The sequence below is a fragment of the Vicugna pacos genome, chromosome 15, assembly GCF_048564905.1.
Source record: "Vicugna pacos chromosome 15, VicPac4, whole genome shotgun sequence".
Classification (NCBI taxonomy): Eukaryota; Metazoa; Chordata; class Mammalia; order Artiodactyla; family Camelidae; genus Vicugna; species Vicugna pacos.
Window position 1 is genome coordinate 14678763 of NC_133001.1, and position 14416 is coordinate 14693178.

Consider the following 14416-nt stretch of genomic DNA (forward strand, 5'->3'; position numbering starts at 1 on the left):
GCCATTTGCAGCAACATAAATGAACCTAGAAATTATCATACTAAGTAAAATAAAACAGACGAAGACAAATGTCATATGATGTCACATATATATGGGACACAAATGAACTTATTTACAAAGCGGAAACAGGCAATAGAAAACAAACTTATGGTTACCAAAGGAGAAAGAGAGGGAGAGGGATAAACTAGGAGTTGGGGATTAGCAGATACAAACTACTGGAAACAAAATAGATAAATGTCAGGATCATACTGTATAGCACAAAAAACTATAATGATTTGTAATAACCTATAATGAAAAAGAATATATATAAAATGAATCACTGTGCTGTAGACCAGAAACTAACACAACATTGGAAATAAACTATGCTTCAATAAAAAAGAAAAATTACATGTTTGTCACAGATTAGCCATTGAAGGACCTTGGGCAAATTATTAATCTCCTTAAGTGGGGGATAACAAGTTATTAATTATTAATAACAAATTATTGATCTCCTCTAAATATGGATACTAACAAAGCCTCATAAGGTTGTAGTGAGGATTTATGAGATAATATATGTAGACCACTTTTCTTTTATCATGTATCTGACTATAGCCAGTTCTAGTAAGTGACTGCTAATGCTTTTGCTGTTGTTATTAATAATAACAAAAGTTAAGTAATTCCATTTAGCTAATGTACTAGGGTGTGTAGACCAAGGAATGGGATATATGTTGGAAAGATAGTAGGGAGTTTTGACTCTGAGTGGAGAGCTAAGCAGTTTAAGTCAGGCTTACAGAAGTATAATTTACATTCAGTAAAATTCACCCTTTCTAAGTATATGGTTTGATGAATTTTAACATGTATACTGTAGTGGGGCTACCACAATCAAAATACAGAGCAAGTCCATCACTGTTAAACATTCTCTAGGGCATTTTTGTCGTCAGTCCTTTCCTGACATCCCAAAGCCACGGCAACCACTGATCTGATTTTCATCCATGTAGTTTCGCCTTTTCCAGAAGGTCCTATAAATAGAGTTATACAGAATATAGCCTCTTGTCCCAGGTTCCTTCATTTAGCATAATGCTTTTGAAATCCATGGATGTTATAACATGTGTTAATGGTTTGTTGCTTTTTATTATAGAGTGGTACCCCTTGGATGGATGTACCACTATTTGTTTATCTGTTCATCAGTTGATAGACCTTTTGGTTTTCTCCAGTTTCTGGGTGTTATAAATTAATACTATTATAAACATTAGTGGGCACATCTTTCTGTGAGCATGTGTTTTCATTTCTTTTATGTTAATACCTTGGAATATATTGATGATTTATAGAAATGTAAAACTTTGTGGTAACTTGATATAAAACTACCAAATTATTTTACAAAGTGACTATACAATTTTGTATTCTACTTGTGGTGTATAAGAGTTCTAGATATTCTTTAATCTTTCTGTTGTCTCTGTTTTGTAATGTTAGTCTGTTGGTAGGTCTGTACTGAGTGATAGCTCATTGTGGTTTTAACTTGTGTAATGACTAATATGTTGAGTATCTTTTCGTATGTGTTTGCTGTCCAGACTTTTTTTTGGTAAATTGTTCAGGTTTTTTGCTCATTTAAAAAGATTGAGGTGTCTTCTTACTGAGTTTTAAGAGTTCCTTGTATATCCTAGATACAAGCCCTTTATATATGTTTTTAAGTGTTTTCTCCTAGTCCGTGACTTATCTTTTCATTTTAAGTGTCTTAAAAAGAGCAGTTTTTCATTTTGGTAAACTCCGGTTTATCAGTTTTTTTCCTTGTGTTGTTCATGCTTCTTGTGTCCTATCCCAATAAATTTTTGTAAACCAAATTACAAAGATATTTTTCAGTGTTTTCGTCTAGAAGCTCTGTTGTTTTAGGCTTTATGTGTAAGTCCATGATCCATTTCTAGTTCATCTTTATGTAGTGTGAACTGTGAGTCTGTACATTTTATGGAAAAGACTATCCTGTCTCCTTTGGTACCTTTGTTGAAATCAGTTGACTGTTTTTATGTGGGTCTATTTTTGAACTCTGTTCTATTTTATTGCTTTATATGGCTGTCTTTACACCAGCACCACACCATCTTAACTACTGTAGCATTGTTGTAAGTCTTGAAATTAGGTAGTGGGAGTCCTTAGATGTGGTGCCTTCTCAGTGTTCTCACCCCTCCTCCAGTGGTAGCCAACCTCTGCTTTGATTGTCATAGGATCTTGGGCTTAAGATGTTTTTCTTCCTTCCCTCAGGACCATGCGTGTTTTGTTTCTACCCCTTACGTGGTGGCCTTGGGGATGAAAGAGTTTGGGGCCCCTTCTCCCTTCACAGTGACTTAAAGCTTTTGCTTTGTATAAGAAGGGCTTGGGGAAGTGGGTGGCATTTGTTCCTTTTCCCTAGTGCAGCCAGTCATCTCCTGCTTGCCTGTGCTACTGAGAGGAGACCTCTGTTGTCTCCTACCCTGACCCCAGTGTTGCTTGTGAGCACTGGCTGGAGACCCATGGAGAACTTGTGAGTGACTGCAGACTTGCTTTGTGGCTAGGGTTCTCACTTATTCTGAATGTATGTCTACTTGGCCTTTGGAAATTTGTTAAAATGTTAGTTCTTTTCTTATTTGCTTCTGGGATGGTCATCTCTTCTTCCTCTGCTTTGCCAAAAGTGATTGCCATGATCTGTCTCTCCTCTGAGGGCCTTGTCACTCCTTGGAATTAGTTCCCTTGGTTCCTGTGACCTCTGTTCTGTGCTAGGTTCAATAAAAGTTATGGTTTCATTAATTATTCCTGTGTTTTTCTTGTGGCTAGGGTAGTAATGACATTCTCTTGCATCTTTCTAAATTTAAACAGAAACAGAATGCAAAAGTTTTTAAACTAATGAATCACATGATTAGAATTGCACTTTAGAGGGGTCAATCAGATAGTATGTGGAATGGATTTAAGGTGATATGGCATGTCCTGTATTTGGAATACTATAACTTTTTTCCTTTGAAGACACAGCAGCTGCTCAGGAAGCCATCTGTGCAGTTGCCTCAATGTCCTCCACCCATGTTCCTGTAGCATGCAGTGTCCACTTTCTGGGCCACCAACTTTTAGACAGTCAGTTCTCCAAAGAGACTATCTCTGATTAATCTTTGTAGACTCCAGCCAGCACAGTACACATGTACACATATGCATACACGCATATACATGCCTGTGTTCACATATGCACACATGCGTGTGCATAGGTACATATACACACCCAAGAGAATATTTATTCAGTGCTTCCTATGTGCCAAGAAGTTTTATTAAATGTTTGTTGAACTAATATCTGGAATCGTTAAAATGCTGTATTTTTTCAGGTGAGACGTGTTGAAGGCCTCGCCTGGGGCAGTGTTTCTCAAGTGAGACAGTTTTGACCCCTAGAGGACATTCTGAAATGTTGGGACCATTTTTGGTTGTCACAGTTGAGGGTGGGACAATACTGGTAACTAGTGAGTAGAAGCCAAGGATGCTGCTGAGCATCCTACAGGACAGCCGCCACAACAACAAATTATCTAGCCCAAAATCTCAGTAGTGTAGAGGTTGAGAAACTCTGACCCAGAGTACTAACTAATGTGTAAAATAATTTGAAAGTACGTTTGATGGGACTTAGTCAGTGATTCAATACAAGGAAACAAGGAAAAGAAGGGATTAAAAACTGAGATGGAGTTTTCAGGTCTGTATGACCAGGAGGATTGTAAAGGCAGCAGTAGTAACTGAAACAGGTAAGAGGAACAAGTCTGGGAAAGCTCATGGTAGCTCAGTGATGGACTGGAACAAGATGTGTGACTTCAACTCAGTATAATTTAGTGGTTCAGGACTAGAGATATATTAGAAGTCATGACATTGAGTGATATTGATAAGAGGAAAAATGAGGAAGATAAGAGGGGATTAATGTTGAAGTAGCTTTGCATTTAGGAGATAGGAGATAGAAGGAGGGGAAGATAGGAGGGGAGGAACCAGGAAAGCATTCTGCATACACCATGATCATGTTTCAGGTGGGAGATAGTGTGAGATACTGCAGGACGGTGAGGACGGGGCACTAAAAAAAGTTACTAAATTTGGAAGTTAGGACATCTTTAGTGATTTCTCCAGAGAGAAATTTCAGAAGGTTATAAACAGTAGGGAGAAGGTGGTTTGGGTAGTGGCAAGAACCAAATTTTAAGGGTTAAGAATAAAGATGTAATAGTATCAAGTTTAAGTGATTGAAGAAATATGTAGTGAAGATAAGATGGAAAGAATAATATCTTTAGGGAAACAGCAGTGAAGGAAGGTTTGGGGAGTGTTTCCTAGGACTGCCATAACAAATTACCAAGACTGAGTGGCTTAGAACACAAATTTATACTCATCGTTCTGGAGGATAGAAGTCCTAAATCAAAGTGTCACCAGACCATGCTCTCTCTAGAGGTTCTAGCAAAGAATCCTTCCCTTCCTCTTTCTTGTTTCAGGGCTTGTTGTCAGTTGTTGGTATCTCTTGGCTTGTAGATACATCACTTCAAGCTCTGCCTCTGTCTTCATGTGTCCGTCTTTCCTCTGTGTCTGAATTCCCCTCTCCTTTTTGTTGATTCTTATTTTGTGGTTGGCTTTATTCCTTTGATATCTATGTAAGTTTAAAACTAAAGCTCTAAACTGTTCTTATAAACTAAAAAAATTATGTGCAGTATATTGTATATATGTATTTACATGAAATATATTGTATATGTGCAGTCAAATTGTAACCATTCTACCTAATAACCCCTCCCCCAAGTAAATTCGCCTCTCCTTTCATTTATAAAGACACTAGTCAGTGGATTTAGGGCCCACTGTAATCCAGTATGACCTTATGTGGCTTCCAGTAGACATGAATTTTGGGGGATACTACTCAGGAGTGTAGTTAAAATAAGGTGATATTACCATAGTGAGATACTATTTCAAACCCACTAGAATGGCTAAAATAAAAAAGACAGTAACAAGTGTTTGTGAGGATATGGAGAAATTGGAACCTTTGTACACTACTGGGTGGGATTGTAAAGTGGTACAGCCACTTTCAAAAACATTTTGGCATTTCTTCAAAAAGTTAAACATGGAGTTACCATATGACCCAGTAATTCCACTTCAAGGTATATACCCAAGAGAATTGAAAACGTTTGTTTACAAAAAAACCTGTACATGAATGTTCATGGCATTATTACTCATAATAACCAAAAAAGTAGAAATAATTCAAATGTCTGTTAATTAATGATTGGGTAAACTATGGTGTATTCATGCAATGGAGTATCATGCAGCCATAAAAAGGATTAAGTACTGACACATGTTGCAACATGGATGAACCTTAAAAGCATGTTAAGTGAAAGAAGCCAGTCACAAAAAGCCACGTATTATATGATTCCATTTCTAGAGATTAATGGTTGCCAGGGGCTGAGGGGAGGGAAGAGCTGGGAGTACCTGCTAATGGGTATGGGGTTTCTTTTTGGCATGATGAAAATGTTTGTATATTAGTGATGATGGTTATATAACTATAGTTTACTAAAAAAACAGTTAATTGTACACTTCAAAGGGTTGCATTTTATGATATGTGAATTGTATCTTAAAGCTGTTATTAATAAAAAAGATAAATGGATGTTTGATATATTTCTAGGCTGAAGAGAGACAGACTCTTGGGTGATCATAACTTTGCTTATCTTGGTCCAGTCATATGGTGACTTCTACATAGTTCCTGCTGTAGCAGTTTATTAGAACTCATTTTAATAAACTATATAAGATTAGTGCATCAAAAATATAATTATTTAGCCCAAATTTTTCTTATAAATGAGAATGATTTATAATTTAAGCTGTGAATTCTAAATGTGGGCCCAAAGATGATTATCTAAATTATACCAGTATACTGTTCCAGATGTAAGAATAGTAAAATGAATTTACCTAAGTTTAAATTTTCAGTATAGTTCATTGAAAAAGTCTTCTCTTAATCTTAGTTAGGGTAAATATGGTTACTATATTGGCCCACCTACAAAAGAAAAAGAACATTTTAACTCTGCCAGTTACATTGATTTCAGATATGATCATGATGACACATTCTTACAATCATGTTTTTTTAAAACTCTATTAATTTGGAGAGTCTGCTTTAATGATTCATCATTGTATATTGAGCCAGAATAGTAGCCAATGTTTTTTGAGTACTTTGTATCAAGCACTGTTCTTTGTTCTTATTGGCCATCTTTTAAAGTCCTCACAGCAAGCCCTTTGAGATACAGAGAAATAGGTCACTCAATATAGTGAAGGAACTCACCCAGAGTCACAAAGCTAAGAATTTTAAGAGTTGAGATTTGAACCCAAGCAGAGCCATTTTAAGAAGGGAAACAGCCTATGTTCTTAGCCATTAAATTATGCTGGCTCTCTCAAAGTATATAGGATTTTTAATGAAGAGTTGTTGAGATTTGCATGAGTAGCAGAGATCAGAGTTAGATGTGTAGGGTCAGAAAATTTATGTCCTAGGGAACAAGTGGGGATCCAGTGGGCAATCCAGAGGATGTGAACATAATTCTCATTATTTTTCCCTGCCAGTATGAGGTGAAAGCTCCCGTTCCTTCTGCCTGTTTCAGGAATATTTGTAAACAAATGGCAAAAATGCATGAAGCTATATTTGATCTCCTTCCAGAAGAACAAACACAAGTGAGTAGAAATTCCTAAAACTACTTCATTATATATAACATAATATGCATGCAGAATTGGAGTGTTTTTATGTACTTTTGGCACAGTAAAGCTTAGTTCATATCCCAATATGATTATTATTTTTTCCAGTTGTTATATTGACTTCTGGAACATGGATAAAAGTTTCTGATTTCAAAGTGTCCCTCGCTCTGACAGGCCAGAGCAGTAATAGCTTTGCTGTATAGTCAGCAATTCTAAAGAGCAGATTTTCTTTTTTAAATTTTTATTTTTTATTGAAGTATAGTTGATTTACAGTGTTTCAGGTGTATAGTAAAATGATTGTTACACATATTAAAAAGCAGATTTTCATTTGTCCATTGAGTTATCAGAGTCCCGGATTCTACTTACATAATTTATTACATTATTAATTTGAAAATCAGGATTGACATTTATTAATGAACAGTAAAATATGTTACTGCGATTATAATCCAAATTGGATAGGGGAGGAATTAGTGATGGACTTAATAATGAGATGACATTTAAAGTAAACCAATGTTCTTTAATATTAATATTTATTAAATCGGCATAAATGATGTGTAGTAGGCACTAACCAGGAAGAATATCTAAGTGGGTAGTCTGTGGCACCTTTTACCTATGAAATATCCATCCTCTGCCCCTGCTGTCTCCCCCGCCCTATTATCAGAGTTCTCAGCCCTCTTCAGTGGCATTCCTGCCCCCACTTCCCTCCATATGCTTGCCTAGTACTTTAAAGCTTCCAGTATTCCTTTTTTCCCAGTCTTTACCCACCTTAGCTTGTTCTCTTTATACCAAGTGATGTCATTCAAGCCTAGTTGTAGAATGATATGTTATAATACAAACCTACTTGTTATATGACTGATGAAATGGGGTTTTTGCTGTTCAGACAAGTTTGTTATTTCAGTTTATCTCTATTTGGTTGAGTGCGTGGAAATGGTATTTGGGAACAGAGGGTAGCTTTCTTAGTATCTCTCCCCTGCTCTTTCTCCCGCTAGTCTCCTTTGCCATGCCACCTCAGACTTTCATCCTCTACTAGCTTTTTCCATTTTTCATGCTTCCCTAGGTTTCCATTAATCATACCGGCCCTGTAATTAAATATCATCCAATTCCTTTGGGGCTCACTTAGGACTGAAGATACAGAGCACCCACTAGGGTCTCATTTTTCTTTCTCAGTCTTTGTAGCCAAGTCATCCTTTCATTCCATGTTTAAGACTTCCCACCTCTGACATTCTGACCTGAATTTTCCATCTGAGTTCTAATTCTCTAGCAAGGCTTAGCCAAGTCAGGGAGCTTGGTAGACAGGTATTTCGTGTGTTTTTGTCTGCATCATCATTTAAAAGGAACTCTTGTCAAAGTTAAGTAAAAATGACAGATTTTATGTCATTATTGTCGCTTGAATACCAGTAATTCCGTAAAACTTTTCCATGGATGACTTATATAATTTTTCCCATAGAAAACACATTTCACAAAATTGTTTGCATAGAGTAATTGCATATAATTTCAGGTCAGGTATTTCCCAAAAAGTATTGGACCATTGCATTAAAAATGTGCATGTGGAGTAATAAAATACTTTCAAGTAATTTAGAAGGGTAACGGTAGCTTTGTGTCTACCGTTATGACCTTTTTCAAGTTCCTGGTTAATACACTGCAGAATTCTCCGTCTCTTTGTATTCTTTTCACCTGTGTGGTAGGTTGCCTTACATATCCCAGAGGACTCCTTCTAAGGGGCAGAAAGGCAATGATAAGTCATATCACTTAAAGTTGTACTGCTGAAAAGAGGGAAGAGCTTTTTTCAACTAAGGAGAAAAACTATACTGAAGTAACAGTTAAATACTTTTGGAGGAGCAATAAAAGTGTATGCCAAGGCAAAGGCTTTTTAAAAAATATTTTTTCCAAATAATATTGATAACTTAACTACTTATGTCTTCTATTTCAGTAGAGCTTTAAGAAACTTAGTTTTATTTCTTTTCCAGATGTTATTTTTAAGAATTAATGCAAGTTACAAACTCCACTTGAAAAAGCAGTTATCTCACTTAAATGTAATAAATGATGGAGGACCTCAAAATGGGTATGTTTTCAACGTATTTTTTAGCACATTCTCCCATATTGAATTGTTCAGTTGGTTTTTATTGATTATGCTGTCCTTTTCCCCAGGGCCTCAGAATTGTAAAGTCAGCAACTTTTGCCTTTTTTTTTCATCTGTGGAGGTGATAGTTATCTATCATCTATCTACCTCTCTCTGTTAAAGTGTTATATAAATGTCATTACTTAACTGACCTTATATGTCCATTGTTGAAGCAGGTGTGCTAGTAGCACCTCCTCACGTTACCCAAGTCCTCCCTGTCCAGACAGAACTCCGAGTCCTACTTGGCCTCTGTGAAGAAGTCACTTAACCTCTGTGCCTTACTTATAAAATGATAGGGATAAATTCCTTCACAGGATTACAAAATTTAGTGTGTACATATTTTATTGTAAGCCATTGAACAAATTATATGTATTAGTAGTGAAACAGTGTGATATAGAAGAGAAAACAGGATTTAGAATCAGAAAACTTAAGTTCTGCTACTTTCTAGCTGTGTAACTGAGCAAACCACTTACTGTCTGAGCCTTTATTTTCTTAGATTTGAAAATAGGGAAGATGATAAAAAATGCTGCCACAGGATTTTTGTTAAGAGTAATGTAGATAAAAGTGTAGGTTTAAAGATTATACAAAATGCAAAGCACTGATCATATAGTTAGACCTTAACGTGGTTTCTTTAGTGTGTTACCTCGGTTGCATGGATTTTTAGGAATAAAATATTTTGTTCCCTGTTAAAGGAGTTTCAGGCTTAAATTTCAAACTTATAGGAGCAAGTGAAGAAAACATATTTTAGAGTCAGAAGGTGGCCTTGCCCTTAAAAAAAGAAGTACAGTTGACCCTTGAACAATGCGGGGATTGGGTGGGGGTTATGGGTCCTGACCCTCCAGCAGTTGAAAATCCACGTATAACTTAGAGCTGGCCCTTCATGTATGGGGTTCCTGCATAGCCACAATTCCACATCCACAGATTCAACCCACAGTAGATGGTGTAATGCTGTTGTATTACAACTACTTAAAAACATCTGCGTGTAAGTGGTCCCATGCAGCTCAAACTCATGTTGTTGGAGAGTACAATGAATTGATTTTGCAGATAATTTTTTGGAAGCTTCAGACTGCTGAATCTATCAGCCGGGCTTAATTTAGGAGTTTTATGCAAAAATCTTGATTCTCTCTTTTGATTATTACCTGGTTCTTTTTTTTTTTAATTATTTATTTTCAAAAATTTCAAAGCCATAGAAAAGTTCAAAGACAGTATAACAAATAACAAATACCCCTCAGAGATTATTCAGAAAGCTAGTAATATTCTAGAGCCCCGTTCCACTCATACCCTTCTACTTTTACTATTTACTCCCATAAATAAATCTGGTTAGTTGGTTGATTTTTCTCAGGCCAGCAGTTCTGAAGCCTCCAAGTTAACTCATCACCTATTATTTTCTTCACTAATGTAGCTATTTGGCAGTTAGTACAGCTTTAGAGATCTTCACTGTCACATACTTTTAAAGACATTGATTCTGTGTAAGCCAGATTTTGTCTTTGAGTTATCCCTTGAAAGATAGAATTCCCTGAAAATTAACTTCTAGACTCTAGCCAAAGACATAACAAACTATCTGCTTACAAGGAATTTTCATTTCTGAAATGGCTCTAAAAATTCACCTCTTCTTCAAGGTGAAATTCATATAACATAAAATTAACCATTTTACAGTTTACGATTCAGGGGTACTTAGTACCTTCACAGCCGCCTCTGTGCAACCACCACCTCTGTCCAGTTGTGAACGTTTTACTACTCCAAGAGGAAATCCCCTACCCATTAAGGAGTTGCTCCTTAGTCCTTCTTCTCAGCCCTGCACTTTTTTAATGTGATTTCCTTTTTCTGTATTTTAAGATATTTTAAAAGTATGGAGACATTTGGAGAATACTTGTATTCCTGTTACTTGAATTAACATTTGTCATTTTCACTTGAAAAAAATTTTTAAGTTCTAAAATGAAACTGAAGTACCCCTTGACCCCATCTCTAGTCCCTTTCTCTTTTCCTCAACCCTTAGGCAATATTTCTGGTAAATCCAGTCTATATTGTTTAAGTCCTTCGCATTCTGTGTCTAAAAAAATGTCGAGCTGTTCTTACATGGCATATTGTACATTTGCTGCTTGCTTTTTTCCATGCAACATTGTTTCTGATTTATCTATACTGATATATAGAAATTGTCCACTTTTTTACTGCTTTTTTGTATTCTCCCACATGAATCAACCATATGTAATGTGTCCATTTCACCTAGTAATTGATTTTAGGTCATTACTTTTTTCCATTACAGTCATGCCACAGTGATCTTTATACATGTCTACTGGTGTCATCATTTCTTTAGGGTATATACCTACAAGTGGACCACAGCACATGTACTTTTCACTTCACTGGGTTTTGCCAGAGTGTTCTCCAAAGTGGCTGTACCAAGTTTGTATTCCCACCTTTTCTCCACATCTTGCCAACATTTGCTGTTAGATTTAATTATTGCCAGTCTAATGGGATAAATGGTGTTTTGATTTGCATTTCCTGGTATTTGTCACCTTTTAATATATTTGTCATTCAGGTGACGAATTCCTGTTCCTATTCTTTGTTCATACTCTTTTCCTGTTCATATTCTTTACCCATTTTTTTCTCTTGGGTATTATATTTTTGTTGATTTTAGATTTTTGCATATGCCCTCAAACTAATCTTTTCTTGGTTACATATATTGCAGATATTTGCTTTTCTTTTATGTTTTTAACAAACAAAAAATTTCAACTTTGTGCTTTTTTGTGGAGACTGTATAGTTGTTTATTAAACATAACGTGGTATTTTAAAATGGAGATTTACTTCAATTTTAATTTTTAATGTGGGAACCTTGCCTTAGAAAGGCTCTTTTTTGAGCCATTGTTGTCAGTTTCAGTGTACTTACATTATTGCAAGAAGCATTGACACTTTAGAATCTTTTTATGGATTTTAAAGTACCCTGAATCAGATGAGTTTCAAATGAAAAATATGGTCCTTACTAAATTCTGCCATGTGACCAAAGTTGAAACATTAAGTACGTAAGTCTGAAGGATGTATGGACTAGACTGTAGTACATGTATTAAGATGTTTACAATACCTTTGTCCCCTTGTAGTCCAGCAGTCCAGAACTCAGGTTTTCATGAAAATATCAAAGCTGTATTTCCTCTTTTACAAACTACTAAGTCAAGCTCTCCTATTTGTTTCTCCATGGACCACATCTGTCAGCATATACATCTTATCAGACCAGTCCCTATTTTTTTGTGTGTGGAGCTTTGATATTTATCTGAGCATTCTTTCCAGGAGTGTTCTTTCATGTATAGGCATTAATGTGACAGCTCAATTCTCAAAAGTGTAATTCTTTTTTGTCAAGTATTGTTATATTGATTGTCAGTATCAAGTTTTATTGTCTAGTAGTACCTACACACGAATCCCAGCCTTCATTTAAATTCTTAGGATGGTACTCCAAAACCCTTGTCTCTTTCCCTTTATTTCACTAGTCATACGCAGCTATATTCTAGTCTAGTGACAACTGATTTAAAAAAAAAAAAGCTTAACCTGTTTTCTTTCTGTTTCATACTGTTTTTAAGATAGATCTATTTTATTGGGCAGAATTATGAAACTGAGTCCAAACTGCATTGTTTTATTCCTTTTCAAAATATTGAGAGGATTAAATGGTCTAACTATATGGTAGTAGGAATCCTACTAAGAGAAATATATTGATACTTTGTCCCTAGGAAATCTAAATTTTAAATAATAGTCCAGCAACTAGGATAGGACTCTTACTCTGTGAGCATTGCTACTTTGAAAAGAAAGTGTAAGATTAAAAATAATTTTCTCTCCAATGTTTAGGTTGGTTACAGCAGATGTAGCTTTTTACACTGGAAATCTTCAAGCCTTAAAAGGCCTTAAAGATTTGGACCTAAATATGGCCGAGATCTGGGAACAGAAAAGGTGATGACATACTGGGAAACTGGGTAGTTCATCTGACCATGTGATGTGTATGTTCATGACAAGAATATGGATGCCTGTGATCCAAGAGCTGAACCTGGAACCCAAAGTAAACTGGTGTTGGGGAAGGGGAAGAGGAAGGTATCAGTGTTGGGAAACTGGGATTCAGTGGGATCTACAAGGAATGCCATTTGTGTGCTTCCTTCAGTGAGGAGTAACTGATCAGGTGTCTATAACATTTTTCATTCTCTCTGGAAACAGACTCAGGTTTCTTTGGACCAAATCCAAAAGAACACATAGCTGTAACACAGCTGTAGTTGACTAGAATGCTCTGTATACTTTATATTAAAAAATGCTTTGCATTTCTTCCAGTGCAATGAAATTCATATGGTGTCCCACCTTATTTAATGATGGTACAATTTAAATATTAAAATCTTAGTCAACCTCTGTAGAAAGTTTTCTCTATGAAAGTAAAGCTGTTTGAAAAATTATTTTTTTACAGATCTTTCTATAAAAAATAAACATCTTTTGATTGCTTGGATTTAGGAATTCAGTTTTTGTTTTAGTGACCAATGTCGAGTTTTAGGCTTTGTGTGTTGCATATTTAATCTTTCTACCACCGGTGTATGTCAACTGGGTAAAGCCTTCCAAGACAGTCGAAATACTTGACAGGTTGATCTCAAGTAATAACTAAGATTTTGGTGTTTATTTATGCAACTACTAATTTCAGTACTTTTCAGATGTGGTATATGGAAGCCTGCAGTTTAACAGCTGTATTTTTATAAAAGTATCTATGAAGGGTTGGGGTTGTTTTTTGATCTTTTTTTTTTTCGCCTTTTTATTTGTAGCAGAGGTAAGAATACATTTTCATATATTCTGCCTACTTACGAGTTCTCATTTTAACATTTAGATAACATTGAAGTTTGGCCCCCTTAGGTTCTTATTTCTAAGTTACTTTCAATGTGTGTATGAACAAAGACCAGGGAGAAGTAGAATTTTAAAATATAGGCTGCTGTGTTGGGGCCAGAAATACAAAGTGATGAGTAAGTTATTTAAAGACTTTTATAATACCTACCTTCAAAATTAGAATCAGCAGCACTCTACAAATTTAAAGTGCCTGTGCTTCACTTCACACCAGGAATCTTGCCTAACCCTGTCAGAGTGCCTAACCTTGTGGTGATTCTGTACAATGAAATAGTCTTATTTTGTGCTCTTCTGTTTCCTAAAAGGAAAGCCTGTTTTCGTTCCTTTCTCATTACAAAGGTATGTCACTGGTTCTTAACTGTCTGTCTTAAAATAAAGCTGTAAAAAATTATCAGACGTTAAAAGACAACTTTTTTTTTTTTAATAGTATACAGTAAACTTTTTAAACAAGCAGCTTACTCAAAAACAAGTATGGAAGAATCAGTTCTTAGAGAAAAGCCGCAAATCAGACTCCAGCAGACCTGATTGGGAAGGTTATTCATGAACATTTTTCAGTGACAACAAGCAAGCTTCAAGAAGTGAAGCTTCAAGGAAAGGGAACTTTATAAAGTTATATCCCCACCTCACTAGAGAACAAGGATGTGAAAAAAACACCCTACCTCTACCCACTCCACCCCCTTCAGCTGGGAAAGGAAACACTGCTTTGTTTCAGTAAATGGGGAGTCTGTGGAAAGCATGGCAGGCATCCCAGCCTTAGACCTAGACGAAAGGTACTGAACACCTTCC

General features: G+C 35.9%; 1 protein-coding gene across 2 annotated transcripts in view; it reads left to right on the forward strand.

The window, feature by feature from the left end:
* Window positions 1-14021, forward strand: part of VPS54 (VPS54 subunit of GARP complex) — an 85097-nt gene extending 71076 nt beyond the window's left edge. For both annotated transcript variants that reach the window (XM_006201505.4, XM_006201506.4), the window contains exons 21-23: window positions 6532-6639; window positions 8628-8722; window positions 12608-14021. In XM_006201505.4, the coding sequence (XP_006201567.1) occupies window positions 6532-6639; window positions 8628-8722; window positions 12608-12713 (309 nt within the window). In that variant the 3' untranslated portion in view covers window positions 12714-14021. The remainder of the gene's footprint in view (window positions 1-6531; window positions 6640-8627; window positions 8723-12607) is intronic.
* The last annotated feature ends 395 nt before the right edge of the window (window positions 14022-14416 follow it).